At 31.6% G+C, this 19638-nt stretch overlaps 2 protein-coding genes across 5 annotated transcripts; both read right to left on the bottom strand.

Annotated features, from left to right (window-relative positions):
* Positions 1-11385: 11385 nt before the first annotated feature.
* Positions 11386-12980, bottom strand: LOC112278295 (uncharacterized). 4 transcript variants are annotated; one of them, XM_073531896.1, is made up of 3 exons: positions 12850-12980; positions 12381-12466; positions 11386-12174 (listed from the first exon to the last, which is right to left on the bottom strand). In XM_073531896.1, the coding sequence occupies exon 3, from the start codon at positions 12109-12111 to the stop codon at positions 11611-11613; it is 501 nt and encodes a 166-aa protein (XP_073387997.1). In that variant the 5' UTR covers positions 12112-12174; positions 12381-12466; positions 12850-12980; the 3' UTR covers positions 11386-11610. The 4 variants fall into 4 exon arrangements, with proteins under 4 accessions (XP_073387997.1, XP_073387995.1, XP_073387994.1 ...); XM_073531894.2 differs by having other exon boundaries at positions 11386-12164; positions 12850-12979; XM_073531893.2 differs by having other exon boundaries at positions 11386-12164; positions 12596-12853.
* A 3185-nt stretch (positions 12981-16165) lies between these two features.
* LOC112278216 (mitochondrial import receptor subunit TOM20) lies at positions 16166-19184 on the bottom strand. Its single transcript, XM_024511380.3, has 5 exons — positions 18948-19184; positions 18099-18177; positions 17392-17609; positions 16985-17071; positions 16166-16727 (listed from the first exon to the last, which is right to left on the bottom strand). The coding sequence occupies exons 1-5, from the start codon at positions 19047-19049 to the stop codon at positions 16590-16592; spliced, it is 624 nt and encodes a 207-aa protein (XP_024367148.2). The 5' UTR covers positions 19050-19184; the 3' UTR covers positions 16166-16589.
* Between the last annotated feature and the right edge of the window lie 454 nt (positions 19185-19638).

The raw sequence follows: 19638 nt of genomic DNA, 5'->3' as shown, positions 1-19638 counted from the left end.
CATGCTTTATCTATTACTTCTTCTTAAATATTATCTTTGTAAGATAAGTTTTAAAAAATGTTTATTTTAAATTAAGTGAATTTCTTGTCAACTTTTAAATGTGTCTAATTTTTTATCTCTTCATAAAAGATCACCATTGTTATAATTTAAAAATCTAAGTTTTAAAAAGCATCCACTTTACATTTTACCAAACTTATTCTTATTTATATTTTAGTAACATAATTCCTCCATTTATAAAACAATATGATTCAAGTGTATCAAAAATTTAAAATCTTTGCATTAAAAATCAATCTAATATATTAATAAATTTTATAACAATACAAATGAAGTAAATAAATAAATAAATTTGCATCAATATATACTTCTTACATATAAACAATATATAAATGATACACGTATGTTATATCTTTAATTTCCAAATCTTAATTTTTTTCTAAATTATTAATTCTATATATTCTATTTGGATGATTATTATGTACATTACCTTTTCACAAATTCCATACAATGGCTCCACATTCATATTTTTGTTTCAATATTCTTTCCATCAAAGTTTTGTAGTGGATCATACATTCTTATAATTCCATCTTTATCTACTTTTATCAATGTATTTAATATATATTCAACAACACCTTCTAGTATATTTTCTTCAACATTGGTCCATATTTGTAATGCACTTTCTTTCAACATGCCTTAGAAATACACATCATTACAATATAGATATATATATATATATATATATATATATATATATTTAGCTCTTAAGTTATCAAAACCTTTTCTTAACATATTTTAAAACTTATGGTTACTATTTTTTTCATCTTCATCTAACTCACTTTTCGTCTTTAACCTTTAAAAAATTTGTTCTTAATAACTCAACCTCGTTTTTTACTCTTAAATTTGCATCTATAACTTTTAAGATCAATGGTAGGTAATTTCATGCTTTTACAATCTTTTTGCCAACTTCATTAAGTTTCTGAGGCAAATTCTATTGGTATCTACAAGAATAAGTGTCAAACAATGTCAAATTTCTTTGTTCAAGAAATCCTTCAATATTTACTTTACATTTTTCAATAGTACAATGTTCCATAGTCATTTAATCTTAAATTGTCATAATTAGTATGCTTTCACTTATAGCAAACGAGTTATCTATAAATATAACATCTTCAATTTGACTTTAATTCTTCTTATTAGTAAAGACTATAATGACTTTAGTTTTGATCATGAATGATTTCAACATTTCTTGTACTTCTTTTAAATCCTTTTTGTTTGCTTGAATTTCAAATTGTTCTAAAATGTGGAAAGAGATTTTATAAAAATCACTGCCATTTTTAACACATTCAACAAAACATGAAGCATTATACATATGCTTCACATTATTCAATATAGCCTTTGATATTGTGGTCTTGTCTATTCGATCTACTCTAAGAAGACTTAATGTCTTTACTTTTTTTGTATATAGATATAATATTTGTACCTTTTATTATTTTCTACCAAATAATTCTTCTAAAATTATATCAACTCATAATTTGAATTTAGACTATGCATCAATATTAAAGATAAAATAAAAAAGAAAGACAAATATAAAGCATATATTTTATTTTAATCCAAATCTTCAAACTAAAACTTCTATTAAGACATTTAACCATAACTACAGTACATAAATTTATTATTTTTTGAAAGAAATAAAATTAATTAAATCATTTTAACATATTCTTACCTTATTTGTTAAAAAAATTGTAGAAATAATAATCTTTTTATGTTTATTATAATTTTGTATTTTCATAACTTTTGTCTTTTGATGCACCAAAATATGATGCTTTTGCCAATATAATTCTATCTATAATTTTTTTCTTCAATTTAATCAATTTTTTTTATAATTTTTTTATATTTTTAAAAAATTTAGATTAATACAAAAGATTGAAGTTTTAACACTCTTTGATAAAATCAATCAATTTTTTCCAATTTAAAAGTAAGTTTTGTCTTTCATATCTTTTTATTCTTCTCAATATCTCATATTTCTTATATTTTTTAAATAGATCTTTTTTACAAAAATCTTAAAATATACCATTGTAAATGAATATAAAACTATTGATTTAGCATTTTGCATTGGCCTTCATTGATTTGTATTAGTCTTCATTGCATTAAAATTCATTTGCATTAGCCTTCATTGAAAAATAATATAAAGTGGAATTAACTTAGACTTGTTAAGATATTTACTTCTTTGATAAAAAAATTATATATAATTTCTATTTTTTTTAATTCTACACTAAAATCAAAACTACTTTTATTTATATGCCTTTTTTATGATTATTAGTTTATGAGTTCTATAAATTCAAAACTTCACATATATGATGATGGTTCCTAATCATCAAATTCTCTATCTTCTATATAATACAAATCTTTTGACCTTTTTAATAAATCCTTTGTTAATCTATATTTTTTTTAAAAAATTCTTCTTCATTTATAAGAATCAATCTTCAATAAAATTATTTTTCATCACCTTCTAGTTCATCAAAGATTGCAAAATCAAAAGTACTAAAATAGTTTGATTTCAAATTTATAGAATTTTTTTTTAAAAGGATATTACATATTATATTATAACAACACTTTAAGTCTAAAGGTAATTTTCTAAATGTCTCTTTGTTCTTTAATTAAATCATTGATAATTTTTACTAATTTTATTCTCTACAATTCTTTATAACTAAATAAGATTTATCTAATGTAAAAAATATCTCTCTTAATAAAAACCTATACTCTAATTCATTATTGTTGCAAGTCATTAAATTGTCACGAACATATATTTATCGTAATTGTTACTTAGGTAATATGAATAGATAGAAGTATATAAAAGTAGATTAATTTTACAACATCTTCTAAGAAAACTTCCTAAAAGCTTCATAGATGCTATTTTGACTTTACATGTATTTGTAGTTGATTGGTAGGTTAGAAATTTGAACAACAAGTTAATCACATGCCACATATGTTGGTAGCTTGTGGAACAAGCTAATTATAAAGTGTCCATATAAAAAACTTATGTTATAAGTTAAGATACATGTCATGCAAAGTCAACATGTTTTGGAGGTCCTATAGAATATTGCCACGTAGCTCTTATGTAGATAGTATATATAAAAGCAAGAGTGAAGCTTTCTTCACTCTTGTCAATTCTTTTCTTGCTTCTAGTGTAATTTTAAGAAGTTTCTAATTTTCTTATCTTTTAGCAATAGCCATTTCAATTTTTTTTTTAATATTTATACTTTCTTATTTCTATTTGTTATACTTCTTTGAGAAAGTTTTATTTATTTATTTGCTTTCATCAAGTTCTTCTCTTTGACAAATTAATAAGAATACACTTACAATATAAAAGCTATCTTTTGTTGATTAAAAGTAGATTATCTCTTTTTCTTGATAGGACATAAGCATATTAGAAGTTGTGGATTATCCTCTTGTAAATTGATATTATTTTTAGTAATTTTATTATTTTCAAGTTCTTTCTTTTATTTGTCTTGAGTAATATTAGATATCTTTTTTTTTTCTAAGTATTGTTATGGTAGAGCTTCTCTAAATGAAGAATGTAATGGCACAAATGCAAGAATAATTAAAGAAGTTAATGCTTATGACACATCAATTCAATTTATTATTATAAAAAAATAAATAAATGATAGAAAGTGGAAATATAAAAATGATTGTAGTTGCTTCAACATTTGCACCAAATCATATCTCTTTTCTTATAGTGGAACACCATTCAAGTGCTATAGAGCCAAGAATTATCTTATTTAAGAAGTTTGATGGTACAAGATTAAAATTTTGAGGATTCATCAATCAAGTACAACTAGCAATTGAACTTCAATTCTAAAGCTATCCAACTCTAAGCTCACAAGTCAGATTTATTAGAACATTACTTTTTGATTTTGTATTATTATGGTTTTTATCTTTTTTTGAAGAATATGATTCAATATTAGATAGTTTAAAAGATATCTTGGCAAAGTTTTGATCTTTTTATAAAAAATATGATACAATTTGTGTTATAATAAATAAAATTTATATTTTGTAATAAATAAATCAATCTATAATATTATATGTTTTACAATTTTGATAACTTACAATTGATATGAAGTAAGATGATGCTGCATTCATTAGCCAATTTTTTTATGGATTACAATATGAAGTAAAGAAATTGATGCTCAATTTATTTGATCCTCAAATATTAATTTAAGTAATTATTTTTGTTGTAAAGTATGATAGTTGATTTTTTAAATTTTGATTTGAGAATTGCATAAATAGGCTTCAACATTATTATAATTTAATGGCAATATCAACATCTTCTCAACACATATCTTTGGAAGTAGAGGATATGTAAGTTAATATGATATGTTTTAAACTTCTTACTAAGCAACTAAAGACTTGGTGTTGTCAAAAAAAATTGTGTTTATATTCTGGAGAATCAAAATACACTCCTCAACATTATTCAAGGAAATGATGCAATCATAAAATAAAAAGTATGATTGTCAAAGAAGATAGTATATCAAAAAATAAATTTATCTAGCTACAATAGAAATTGTGTGGCTGGAACCTTGTACAACATCTAATGAGGGTTTTATTTTTTTCTTATAATCCTTTCATGTTTTATAATAGATGCTAGTTTAGGACCTAAATATCACAAAGCCTCTACCTTCCTAGATTCAAGAGTCTCAGCTTAGTTTTTTAAATGAAGAGTTTGTTAAAAGTTATAACATACATTTAGTAAAGAAAAAAAAACTTATTCATGTAAAAGTCATAGATAGTTGTTCGTTATCCTCTGGACACATTACTTATAAAACATTTCCTCTAAAAGTAGTAATTAATGGTCATAATATTTTTTTTGTTATTTAATATCATTTAATTTCTTTTTAATTCAATAATTTTAGATTTATCATAGTTAAAAAAATATAATCCTTAAATAGATTGAATTTCTCACGGTCTTAATTTTTTTAAAATTATAATTAAGAATATAATTAATTAAGTAAAAAGTCATGAGTATAGTACAAGTAAACTTGTATTTGTAGGTATAAGAATTTTCTTGTATATTACAAAAAAATGATCACCTTGTATCATTTATACCACACCTATTTCTAATAGTAGAAAGACTTCAAATAGAATTCCTAAGCAATATCAAGATTTTCAAAATGTATCTAAGAAAAAAAATAGAAACACTCTTCTTAAGCATTGTTCCTATGATTATTCAATTTATCTTCTATAAAGAGTAAAAATTCTATTTGGATCAATCTACACTTTATTACAAAATGAGTTGGTTGAATTCAAAGAGTATATTAAAGAAAATTTGGCCAAGAACTTCATACGTAATTTTAAATCTTGAATAGGAGCTCCATTTTATTTGTAAAAAAAAAGATGAAATGGAGATATATGTCGATTATCAAGGACTCAACAAGATCCCAATCAAGAACATGTATTTGCTACCTTTGATATTTAGACTTCTTAATCAGTTAGATGAAACTAAGATTTATAAAAAAATAAATCTATGAAAAGCATACAATCTCATATGCATAAAAAAAGAAGATGAATGAAAGACTACGTTTTAAACCAAGTATAGATATTTTAAATATAATATCATACTTTTTGGACTTACGAATGTACTTATAGCTTTTCAATATCTAATGAAGATGTCTTTCAAGAGTTTTTAGATAATTTTATTATTTGTTATTTAGACAACATCTTAATCTATTCTAAGAACATATAAGAATATAAACCACATATTTGTTGTGTATTAAAAAAATTAAGAGATGTGGGATTCTATGCTAAGATAAATAAAAAAAAAGAAGATATATTTTACACTACTCAAGTCAACTTCTTAGAATATATTATTTCAAATGATGGACTTATAATAGATCTTAAGAAAGTTTAAACTATTATGGATTAAAAGATTCCAAAAATAATAAGAAATGTCCAATGCTTTTTGGAATTTGCTAATAACTATCAAATTTTTATTAAAGACTTATCTCAAGTTATAGCTCCACTTATATGTTTGACTTGTAAAGACAAACTTCAATTGAATTAAAAAGTAGAAGTAGCATTTGAAGCTTTAAAGACAGCTTTTGTTTTTGTACCAATTTTGTATTGCATCAACTTTTCTATACTATTTTTCTTATAAAAACAAACTCATAAAATTTTGCTTTGGGTACCGTATTGTCACAAATGGGAAAAAATCATAATCTTCACCTAATAGCTTTTTATTCCAATTTTTTTTTAGCATCCGTGATCAACTATATGATCTATAATAAAAAAATTCTTGCAATTATGGATTCATTTCTAGAATAGCTCCATTATCTAGAGGACGCTTTTAATTCAATTATTGTGTACATAAATTATAAAAATCTTCAATATTTTATGTTAGCACATGTTTTGAATCGTCGCGAAGCTTGTTCAAGCATATTTTTATCAAAATTCAAATTTAAGATCACTTATCATTAAAAAAAATAATAATATTTATCAAATATAATTTTTAGACAATCTTATCTTATATCAAAGAAAGAACATGCTGCTTTTGATCAATAATGGATAATTTTCTTGAAGCCAAAGCATCTTCATTTTTGAGTGATGAAATCAACACTAATTATCAATTCAACTTTTATTAAACAAGGTAAATTAAGTATGTCTTTTGATCTTCTTATTTTTCATATTAAAAAAAATCCTTTAAAGTCTCATGATACTTCCAAGTTTGAATTCAAGAAAAACCTATTGTATTTTAAAAGGTACTTATATGTTCCAAAAGATAAAACTCAATTACATGTTCTTCAAGCTCCATTACAACTTTCTTCTAATAAGATATTTTGGATATAATTAGACTTTAGAATTTATATCTAAGGATTTTTGGTGGCCTCAAATATGGAAGGTAATTAAAGATTTTATACAATCCTATGATGTTTGTTCAAGATCAAAATCTCCTTGTTATTGACTTTATAGACTTCTTTAGCCATTATACATTTTAGAACAACCATGGTCTTTTATTTCTATGGATTTTATCACGGATCTTCTAATCTTAGGTTCTTATGACTTTATATTTGTGATAGTAGATTTTTTCACAAAGATGGCCTTTTTTTTATCATGTAAAAAATCTATCACAAGTAAAAAAACAACTAAGCTTTTCCTTGTCAACATCTATTGCTATTATGAATTGTTTAAAGATATTATATCAAATAAAAAAATTTAATTTGTATCAAGATTTTAAAAAATTCTTTTCAAGATTCTAAAGATATTTATAAAACTATTTTTGACTTTCTATCCTCAAATTGATGGATAAATAAAGCATGTAAATCAAGTTTTAGAACAGTATTTGAGATGTACCATCAATTACAAAGAAGATGATTGGACAATTCTTTTGCCATTGGATAAGTTTGTTTATAATAGCATAAGATATTCTTCTATATAATAAATATATTTTTTTGCTAATTATGATTATCATCCATAATTTGATATTTTTTACTTTTTAAAAATTGATAATCTTATGGCTAAAGATTTAAAAAATCATTTATCTAAGATACATACAATAAAGAAGGTGCAACTAAAAAAGGCTCAAGAACAACAAAAGAGCAACATGGATGCCTATTGCAAAGAACAACCTCATTTCTACATTAGTAATAAGATATGATTACTTTGTCATAATATTAAAATTATTCATTCTTATGATAAGTTGGATTACCATAGATTTAGACCATTTCCTATTTGTGAAAAATTCAACATAGTCACTTATTGATTACATTTAGTGGACTTTATAAAAATCCATCTTATATTTTATATGTATCTTTTAGAGGTATATAAGACAATGAATATCTTCAAAAAAAAAAAAAAAAATACTACTCCTTCATATAGAAGTAGATAATAATCAAGAATTCAAGATAGAAGAAGTTTTAGACTTGAGGTAGTGCCGACTCAGGTTGAATTATCTTATTCATTGGTGCAAATACAATATTACCAAATGAACATGGAAGTTAGTAAAAAATCTTATAAATACATCAGAAAAGATCAAAACTTTTCATCAACAATATCTATTAAAACTAAGATGAAGGATAGCAAACTTTTGCTGTAAAAAGAAACACAATTTAGAAAAGATTAATTCTACCTTCTATCTTTCTTTCTAGTTTTTATGTAATTGTGGTATTAAGTAGATAAAGAATCAACAATTAATAGTTTCAATTCAAGAGCCATCATTTGTTGACATATTAGATAAGATATTACAATTAACTTAGCTTTTAAGATAACATAACGTGGATGAAGACCTTTAAGAATAATATCTTCTTCTTTGAATAGATGGTAAGATACAATGTGTTTGATATTACAACCTCAAAAAAAAAGTCTCAATATTTGGTGGTTTTATTGGAGGTAAAAACAACTCCTAATAATGTTACAAATGTTTTGTTTGAAGGAAGTTATGAGGGTCTTAACAATGATCAAATAATAGGGTAGTTTTCCTCCCTGGAATAGAACATTATTGATGGTTGAGAAGATTCATGAACTAACTTCAAAAGAAACAAAGATCAAAGTTTGTGGCAAATATAATTTATTTGATTTTAGATTTCATCAATATGTGATCATTATTCCTTGTAGAATTCATTTCTAAAAGGAGAGATAATATCATGGATATATATTTATTGTAATTATTATCTAAATAATATGAATAAAAAAATATATAAAAATATATTAATTTTATAATATTTTCTAAGGAAGCTTTCTAAAAGCTTTATAAATATTGCTTTAATTTTATATATATTTGTAGTTGATTGGTAGATTAGAAACTTGATCAACAAATTAACCACATGTCACATGTGTTAGTAGCTTACAAAATAAGCTAACTATGTAGTGTCCATATATAAAACTTATTTTACAAGTTAAGATATGTGTCATACAAAGTCAGCATGTTTTGAAAATCCTATAGAACATTATCACATAGCTCTTATGTAGATAATACATGTAAAAGGAAGAGTGAAGCTTTTTTCACTCTTATTAATTCCTTTCTTGCTTCTAATCTAGTTTCAAGAAGTTTCTAATTTTCTTATCTTTTAGCAATACCTATTTCAATTTCTTTTTAATATTCATACTTTCTTATTTCTATTTTATCATACTTCTTTGTTATTTTATTAACTTTAATTGAGTTCTTATCTTTAATACAAATAATCAAACACCTTCATAATATCTTCAATATTCTTACATAGATTTGTACATTGGTTTCTATTTAATATACATGCTTTCTTCAAATGAGACCTTCAAGGTTGCAACATGGACTTGACATATTTTTCAAATACTTCTAATATCTTACAAATTAATATAAGAATTTTCCATGTTGAGTAGACATTTTAGCTTCTATATACATGACAAAGGAATTTACACCAAAATATATTTTTTGATCAACTTTCAAATATATGCTATAGTAATTTACTTACAAATATTTCAAAATTCAACATGTACAACATTTCACATTCTACTCTATTCTTCCAATTATCATTTTTCTATTCAATACTATCTTCTCTCTATTTCATCCAACCTTCACAATCCTAAGGTACTAAATCCTATATTCTAAAAATTCCTAAATAATTCTTAGCAAATACTAAACCATACATAAATGATATACAAATCTTAAGGTAATAAATCCTATCTCTAAGAAAACCTTAATAAACCTCAAAACAACCACCATAAATTTACATCCTAATCCTAACAAATTCTAACAAACACTACAAATACTAACAAATTTTATCTCTAAAAAACTCTAATAAACTTTTCTACTAAATGACTTGTTCACAACAATTATAATCTTTCAATAAATATGAAAAAAAACAAAATAAAATAAAATCACAAAATAAAGCACCTTACCAACTCACACACACACAAAATTAAAAATTTACTTTTTTAATCTTTGTATTGACTTCAACCACCTATCTAACACTCCACCTTGTCAATCTACATTCCACATCTTGTTTTGCTTGAGGGCTTCCCTTCACTCCAGTAGCAGCCACTCTAGGCATCTGAATACTCTGATCTCGACGGCCTTTAGCTTGTTGGAACCCACTGTTTCTGCAACACTAACATTCACGACAATTCAACTGTTTAGCTCTCACAACTGCTCCTCCGGAGTCACTTCATCCTAACCCCCCGGACACTCGTCACTTGATTCGTTGCCACAGATTCCTCTTAGTTCCTATTTCGGTGATTCGAAGCTTTCCGAGAAGCTATCTAGCGGCTCCTACCTTCCGAAGTTAACTGATCCTACAGACGGATCAAAGCAAATCAAACGCCCTCCAACTACGAACCGAGTCACAACTGATGGCGAATTCTATCTGTATTGGGCGACGTGGCTGTGTCAACTTAGTTTGATTAAAGTGAAGCTAGCTGTGCGCAGGGCACAGGTTCGAAGTCTGTACTAAGTAAGGCTGTCGACATGCGTGCTTTTTGGCTGCTGTGGTTTGTTGGGTGCCCCGTCCACAGGGGGGTCGGGTAATAACGAATAAAAAAAATAAAAAAAATAAAAAAAGTACATCAAAATTCTCACCTGTGTTCAGCAGGGTTTTGCGTGTAGATGGGTGTGGGGTATATTTGGTGGCAAAGGCCCGCTGCATGCCCCAGTTACTATGGGTCCAAGTCAGCTCTAGGTCTTTGTATCAGTCATCATGTTCAAGCGCATCTGAAGAGGTAGGCGTAATACATTTTATTATTTTAATCATATATATATATATATATATATATATACACCACATGGTGTGGCCTGTATTAGAGTTCATGTTTCTCAAATTCTCCTCGTGAATCATGAAGGAGTTATACTCATGATATTTGTACTAGAATGTATTGAGTCATGATAAGCACCATGTATTTTAAATAAAGAGGTGTCCTTGCCAACGATGAAAATGTTTGATCACCGAGCAAAGACATATAATCAATATAAACAGTGGAGATGTGACATTGCCAACTGTACCCAAGTCATGAGTTGAAGAAGTGCCATCTTAATATTTTGAACACAAGTAGAATCTTATACTTGGCCCTGAGTTGGTTGAAGGTAAATATCTTAACAGAGCATCAGATAACAACCATGAAAATTACCGCATTAGTTAGACACTACTTCTACATGTCTGTGATATGTGTAGAATCCAACAGTGTAAATTTAAGTCCTTTAGTCCTTCAGTTCTTCAAAATTCATAAATTCAACACGTAATTACCATTCTTGTGTCTTTCTATGACTGCAAAACGTGACTTACAACACCAAGGTACACTTCTCGATGAACCAAGATGCTCATTTACCGACATTCAAGGTGAGCGACCAGAGCTTGTGCGGGATGTAGCAAAACTAGGCACAACCTCCAACCCAGATTCATAACCTCCCACAATCAATCGTTTCTACATCAAAAATAAACACATAAAACAGATAACTTTCGATTCATACAACTCGTTCTGATCACAAAGAATGGTGAATTCGGTGCCGCCTGAAAGCGTCGCACTCACACAGGACCACACATGTCGGCAACAATTATTCAAAATCTCGGATGCTGTCTCGACCGGTGCAAGTGCAGGTTAACAAGCTAGGTTAAGGACTTCCAGTTCAGATTTGTCTAGTCTACGCCATGGCCTACATCACTACCTCCGGACGATAGTCGAACATTGACGATAGACCGTAGTAGCTGGCTCTGGCGATGACTCGCCTCCGAACGATGTGTAAAGCCAGATTCCCAGCAGGAGGAGCAACCAGTGAGCTCCATAATCTAGCAATATCGACATCGTGCCTGGCTGGTTGTTCCGGTTGCGAGCGTGGTGGATGTTGCAGTACACTAAGGGGCCACCAGGGCCATAGGAAGCGCCGATCCTCCTTTCCGATGCGCCAAGGCGACCGTATACGGGACTCCTGGAGTTTCCTGCAAAAAACTGAAACCAGAGAAGTATTGCGATAGGCACCCACATGAGAGAAGGAAGGAAGGGAGCTGGCTTCTCCTTCGGTGGATGGTATGACACACTGCGACATTGCATGGTGGGTTTCGGCGCCTCTTTGTACGCAATTGCAACGAGAAGAACAAAGGCAAGAATTATGGCGGGCACCCAGGGGGACGGCCCTCGTTGATGATACTCCCCAGGACGCGCCATTCCGAGGGAAGCGGTCACTCACAAGAGTATGAATCGATCAACAACCTGAACGCCTGAATCACACTTTTCGAAGTTCAATCAACCAGTTCGGCTTTTCTTCAGCCCCTTCAGGGCAGCCAGGGACTTTATTCAACAACCATGGCCACGCTGCGTTCACCTCTCAAAACAAAAGAAACGCCAAACATGATGAAAATTGGATTCCGCCAACCGCAGAGACACAGACACTACATACATTCGAACCAAGACTGGAACAGCGAAGCAGACAATACCTCACAACGCACGAATGAAGCTCAGAACACCAGGAAACAGTTGCACAATCACGTACACGATTCTCTACAAAGTCTCAGTGCAACCTCTGCCACAAGCAACCCAACCAGGTGAATAAGGTTCTCACGAAACTCCAAGTTAACCTCGTACCAAAAATACAAACTAAAACAGCAGCGTTTGGTGCAGATAGTTCCAGGGGTCTCGCAAGGAAATCTACCGCAAACACCATAACTCGAACACCAGGAGACACGACCAACGCCGAACCATGCGGAACAGCCTCAATAAACTCCTCAAGAAACGAATCTATCGGTCTGAGAATGGGGAAAAGGCGAGCAAAGGCTGCGCAGGAGAGAATCGTGAAGCAGATGACGGCGACGACGGGATCACTATGGCACCGCGGGACTTGCAATGACGACACAAAGAAGAGAAGATGACCCAAATTCTAAACAACGAGACAAGCGCGCTGCTTACCGACGAAGACAACAGTGCAGCTCAGTTGCCCAGAGGAGTGACTGTTGGTTGATTTTTGGTGGTTTGCTTTGTTGTTTTATTTGTTTATTATTGATATTATGGGTGCGTGCGGGGATGTTGGAACTCATGGAAATCTCGAGCTGTGGAGTACTCCGCCATGCAGTCCGGCGGTGTGGGATGATTGGGATTCCGACTCCGGGCTACATTTGATCCATTGCTGCTGCTGATGCTGGCTTTGGATTCTACAGACACTTGGAGCGCCTCACTATCATGGTTCACCTCACCATCTTTACTACCGGCAACAAGTCTTGAGTAAAATACCTCATTCGATCTTCACGCTACAAAAAAAATATATTATAATAATAGCACACCCTCTGTTTTTTTAATATTCTACAAGGCAAATTAGTATACCATATTACTGTTTTTGCTTTTTTTTTGTTTCTTTTGCATTATTTCATGGTTATTTTAATTATGATTCTCTTAGAATCCTGGCGGTATTTCTGGGTTGGATATTCTGTGATGACCTTGACTTTCTATCCATGTTTTTTGCGCTTGACTAAAACTTTGAGTTTTGGATTTTATCTTGTATTTTTTTTTTTTTCTGTTGAAATTTGTGCCTTGTGTTGTGATTGATCTTTGAACAGTTTTTGTAGTGCCTCTTAAATATTTATGTGGTGTTTTTGCAGAGTTGTGTTGTAATTGAATGTATCATTTCAAAATGCTACTGTGTAACTATATAATCATTCATTTGATCTAGAATGTGTGTGACTTTTGAATGGTGAGAATGCGTTGATAAAATCCAGAAACTATCACTCATGTGAAGGATCCAAAAATTACGTAACAGGCAACCTTGATTACACTTGTAATTGAGATAAAATCTTTGTGGTATCTACTATAAAGACCCAACCTAACAATAGATAATCTTTAATTAGTTTTAAAATGGTAAATACTGGTCATGATTTGTTTGTGTGATAAATAATCAATTATCTATATATATATATATATATATATACACACACACACAATAGGATATAGTATGTCTGTGATAACACACAGTAGAGCATGGTATGTGATAGCAAAGCTAATCTATATATGTAATAGATTATGACATAATATTATTTTATTTGTTGTAATTATAATCCAGTTGGGTGTGCATAGTATACCTTCATCACATCCGTACACCAAACTAAATATGTTATTGATGGTATGAATACATAACATATGTTGTGTATGTAATATTATAATACATAATGGTAATATATAATATAACATAATTTAACATAGGATGATCCTAATGAACCAGTCATCTTAGATAAAAACATTGTCTATCTATTTCAGACAAGACAAAATATGGATAGAATTATGTAGAGTGTTTGAGGTGCTCCCAAGAATGCAATGAAGAAACATTGTAAACCTGGAAAAAGTAAAACAAAATTTGAATTACTTACACTAGTTAGGTGCATTGGGTATACATAAGCTATATATATATAATAGTGATGTATCATACTTGGTAAAATATTTTTCATTTAAAATTTAATATTTTCAACTTTTAGGAAGAAATATTAGAAAGAATTATTGATTGCTATAATATTTGATAATATTTTTATTCTAAGAAAATATAATTTAATCAAAAAAATAAATATTCAAGTAAGCCAACCATCAAGAAACATATTTGAATATCTTTTTATCATCTAATTTATCAACTTAGACTTTGACAACTAAAAAACCATGTTTAATACATATAGTTGTATGCAATAAGTTCTTATATCTCCTTTGACAAAGTCAATGTAATTGACTATCTTCATAGTAGTGCCCTTATGTGGCTAAAGAGATATGAAGGAAGAATTGAATAAGAGGATTTATACCCTCTACAATGTAATACACTAGAGTTATGAGAGGATTGCAAAGGTTTTGGGGATAAGAAAGTCAAGAGTTCAAAAGATGGTGATGAGAAGGGATTCATAGGAGGGTCATGTTGAAGATGAGCCTTGCAAAGGTTGTCAATGGAAAATTACAAGGATTGTGAGAAGAAGAGTAGATGAGATAATAGATAAGGATCTTAGATTATCTTTGCAAGAGATTGCAAGAAAAGCAAATGTTGGATTCTCTTTCTCAAGCATTTGCAAGATTGTTTCTACTAATGGTTTCTGCTTGAAGGTGCCAAAATTGAAACTCTACTAGAAATCAAGACAAAAAGAAAAACATACAGAATTTGCTCATAGATGTTGTAGGTGGAGTTTACAATAATGGACTAGGATTTGTTTCATTGATGAGACCACTATAGTCTATGATCCATATCTTGGAAGGCAAAGGGTCTGTGCGTATCAAAGAGAGGAACTACACAAAAAGAACTTTAAACCAAATTTCAAGTCAAAGAGTACAAATGTTGGGGTTTTTACATGCATTACAAGAGGAGGTTGTTATAAGATAGCATTAGTAAGAAAGAGGACAAAGAGGGAGTGTGTTACTCCTTCCAAAAGACTTGACGTCAATGCTATGCAATTTGCTCAAGAATTGCACAAATCTTACATTATTTTTTTTATTTGTATTCTAAGCAATGAGCTGAGTTACATCTACCTAGATGCAGATGGAGCAAGATGGCACTAATGATTTAAGAATGCAAGAATCTATAGAGAATGTGGCTATGTACAACTACCTTGGCCACCTAATTGTTTGAACTCCAATCCAATTGAAAATTATTGGATGGTTTTTAAACAACTCATTAGAAAGAATTTCTTGTAGAAAGAGATGTCTCATGATGCCTAACAATTGTTTGAAGTGGCACAAGAAGAGTGGAACTTCATTGATCAAGGCACTGTAGATGCTCAGAAGATTGTATGCAATTCTTAATGCAAATGGAAGTCACACTAAGTGGTAGTAAAGCTGAGATGATACTCTTGTGGTCCTACAAATTTTGTAAATACATAAACTTGTATGTGGTTGTGAGCCTCACCAAAGAAGTCTTTTTTTTTCATCAGCAGGGATATAAGACTTATTGCACACCACTATACAAATGATTACTTGAATACATAACAATTCAAATTTTTCTTTTTATACCAAGACAGTGATCACTTCCAAGATAGTATCCAAAGTTTTTTTTGAATGACCATTACAACATTGTATATCTTTAATGACGTCAACACAGTTCTCCATTCATTTACCTTTAAAAAGCACTTGAACCTTGAACTCACAATTAACTAATTTGTACTCGAACTTTGGTGCTAATATCCAATACTTGTTTAACAAACTTAGGTGTAAACAGGCCCAAACAATTAAGACTGCACAGAAAAGGACATAGAGAAAGTGCAAACGAATATGGTCAAACCCCACAATCTGGTCATCAGAAGATCTCTTCATAAGAATAGCAGAGCAGTCATTCTTGAGCTGCTATTAAGTAACTAGACCAATTACAACCCGAGGCCATAAGCTTCAATACCAGAATCTAGCTCCATGGATCCTTGCCCAAAAATAGATGCTCAGCAGATTGCAAGAAGAATCTACATCACCTTTTGCATCAAATGCATTCTAGTATGCACAGTAAAAGCATTAAAAGATAACAGTAAAAAGGGCAACGAAACTCCTACTTAGTTTAGTCAACCTCCACCTGAAATGCAAACGTCAACTACGTACAAAGGAATATGAATCCTCCTCTGGCGGGTAGGTAGAAACAAAGCGAGTGACGATTTTACTTAACTCCTCACCCAAATTCAGAGAATGTAATGTCCGAGGCTGAAGTGAATCTATTTCAGGGACGAAGGAGGAGGAGGTGGTGGCATATTAGACTTAGCCATGCTCACCCATGCGATCACGCCAATTGCCAGCACCATCCAGCCCATAACATCGTATTTGAAGTCGCTGTCCTTTTTCTTCTTTGCTGCCTGAGAAATCACAATAAACCGCGTGGAATTAAAACCCTTGGTAGAGCAGTTTGTCGGGGACCTAATTCAACGATATTAGAGTTTGAAAGGGTATAAAATTTACATGCAAATATAGTATTCTTCTCAATGAGGCGAGCTAGAATAAGATGGGATAGACTTCCACTACGTACTTCCGTAATTCAAAATGGAAAAGTTGAAAGTGAAACTGCAATAACTTGGGTGTGAAGCAAAAGTATAACTTCTTTTGATGAACTTACTGGTTTCGCTGGTCCAGCTGCAGGTGCTCCGCTAAGAGCTGCCTGGGAGGCCAACTGCTTCTGCAGTTCTTGGTGAAGTGATGGTGCCTGTAGCGAACAGAAGCACCAAGTCAGCATACATTGTTATTTAGGTTCATTTGCTGCTAAATGATATTCGAGTGTTATCATGAGCATGAAATTGCATTGACTTTAAATACAAAATAACCGGAACAGTAAAATCCAAAAAATTCAGACTAAAAAATTATACAAAATACAAAGACACATTATGGTGTTTGATTGTTGGGCCTAAGCTTTCATTTACAAGCGAAAGAAAAAGGATAATAAACAGTTTGTTGTGAAGGCCATAGAGCCAAAAAAATGTAACAAACTTCAAAATTCTATCAAAAAAGGAAGGTGGAAGCACGCACCTTCTCTGTCATTTCCAGTGCCCTCTGATAGAGCTCATTGGTTGGCTCCTCGTCAAGTGCTTGCTGGAAGCAGCGAGCAGCTTTCTTAAAGAATCCATTAGCCTTATCAGTCTCATTAACAAGGAAACCCTGGGACGTATGAGCATTACCCAAGCACCATAGTGCGTCAGGTTTGCGTGGGTTGATTCTTAAAGCCTCCTCCAACTTTGACACGGCATCTGAAATCAAAGCAGGGATTTTCGACCCATTCAGATGAAAAGATTTAAACACAGGAGGTGAGGAAAATTACAAAATACAGTTTGATGCGCAAGAACCATCCAATTTAAACGGAAAAGATACAGCAATCCTAAAAAATTCCTCAAAGAATTCAAACAGCCACCTATCGAAGAGTTAACTGCACCAATATGTGAATTTGCCAAGTAAACACAAAAATTAGGACATACACTTCATTATGAAAACTAAATCCATGGTATGGTTGATCAAACTGGTCGTTCATATCAAAATATGCTTGAGTGTAATGGTTCACGCAGCCCATCGTAATAAAATATAGACATTAGAAAACAATACGAATAATTGTTAATATGAGAATAGTCGCATCCTAGATTGACTTACTATTAGATACAGAAGATAAATTACATATTTCATTTAGTTGAATTCAATCTAAAACGTAAGTATTGAAATAACTGAATATGTTCTATGGTGACAACCTTGCACCATGTCGATGGAATCTTGTCCCTGCCTGAAATGCGCTAGCTCTAGAAGTGCACCTCCCCATCTTATCAAGTTCTGCACATACATTCAAAACCAAGCGTATTAGATACAAAATGTTCAAGTCAAATCTACAGTAATTCAGCGTAGTCGGGCCTACCCTGAAAACCGCCGGGGCACAAAATCATGAAGAAAAGCCCCATATCCGCCAAATCACTGAACAGGATAAAATTAGACCTGATCGACATTGAAAACCAGTTCAGCATGTAATCAATGCATGAGAGGATTAGAATTGTCTGCGGGTTCATACTGTAAAAATAAACATTGTTTTCCAAACTACACTAATAGAAAATCAGAAAGATAGTGAGATTACGACTGAAAATGTTCAGGTTGGACCAAGCCAGAACGGCCTGAATACTGCTTCCCAGGATGCACTCTTCCAATCCAAATCGCAACAACACAATCTTTCACAAACACACTATCTGGAGAGAACAACTCAGCGCAACGAAGCTTCAAAAAGAGGCAAAGGTGCAATGAAAAACTTCGCCGCCTCCTCCGCCTCCTCCGCCTCCTCCGCCTCCTCCTCCTCCTCCTCCATAATTCCAAGGGATGTAACTACTACGAGCACTCCTCAGCAGTAATCTACAACAGACCACCTAAAATCTAAACACAAGAGCGAAAAATCCTTCCAAAACTGATTCGCCTCTACCCAGACACCTCAAAGCGAATCCCAAGAGCCATCACAAGTAATCCACAACCCTACCACCATAACCATAAACTCTACATTCCCAAACCAACTACCTACATCAGCACACCACACGGGGGCCAAGACAATCTGAAGAACATACGTCGGGGTCGGTGGGCGAGCGATTGTACTCGGCAGCAGCCTTCTCCCGCGCTTGCTCGAAGAACATCAACCGCTCCAGTTCTTCCTTCTGCATGTTGTCCATCGAAAACGCACCCCAGAACCGAAGGAAACCGAATTTCAATTGGTGGGTTCTTCTGGAAACTTTGCCAGGAATCCAATGCAGTATGCCGGATTGCGATCGCAACTGCAGCAGTGAAATGATCACCTCTCCGAAGCTCGTCCGAGCAAGGACGCGCTTGGCAAACAAGCACAATAATAATCTCCACATCAGAGTCGGCAAGGGAGTGGGTCACCGTGGGATCGGTCATGCGCACTTCTGTACCCTGTGACCGGGATCTCGTCAACATGCCTCGCCACGTATTCAAACCATGACCTACTATCTTTTTGCATTCATTCGAAACCGTCATTCGTCGAAGTATTGAACCGAATTCTTCATCACTCGTGTTTCATCCACGAACTGTTCGGTGTTTATGTAATCCACTTAAATAAAATCCCCATACACTTTAGATACCAAACTACTGAATCTTTGTTAACAGTTTTGAATCACCCAACTCTGGAATATTTTTCTTCTTATTCTTTACATGGTCTTGTGATTATGAAACAATTATAATCATGTTTATTTTTCAAGATATTTTAAAGGTATTGCAAATGCCACCACAATTTTGCTATTG

The sequence above is a fragment of the Physcomitrium patens genome, chromosome 25 (assembly GCF_059467195.1).
Source record: "Physcomitrium patens ecotype Gransden chromosome 25, ASM5946719v1, whole genome shotgun sequence".
NCBI lineage: Eukaryota > Viridiplantae > Streptophyta > Bryopsida > Funariales > Funariaceae > Physcomitrium > Physcomitrium patens.
The sequence above is the reverse complement of the archived record's forward strand: the minus strand, read 5'-3'. Positions and strand labels throughout refer to the sequence as shown.

Coding starts and splice junctions, on each gene's coding strand:
- LOC112278295 (XM_073531896.1), bottom strand. CDS start 12,111: ATGGCGCGTCCTGGGGAGTATCATCAACGAGGGCCGTCCCCCTGGGTG.
- LOC112278216 (XM_024511380.3), bottom strand. CDS start 19,049: ATGGACAACATGCAGAAGGAAGAACTGGAGCGGTTGATGTTCTTCGAG. Junction 18,178..18,947: donor GCTCGCCCACCGACCCCGAC/GTATGTTCTTCA, acceptor ATGTATGTGCAG/AACTTGATAAGATGGGGAGG. Junction 17,610..18,098: donor TTCCATCGACATGGTGCAAG/GTTGTCACCATA, acceptor CTTTGATTTCAG/ATGCCGTGTCAAAGTTGGAG.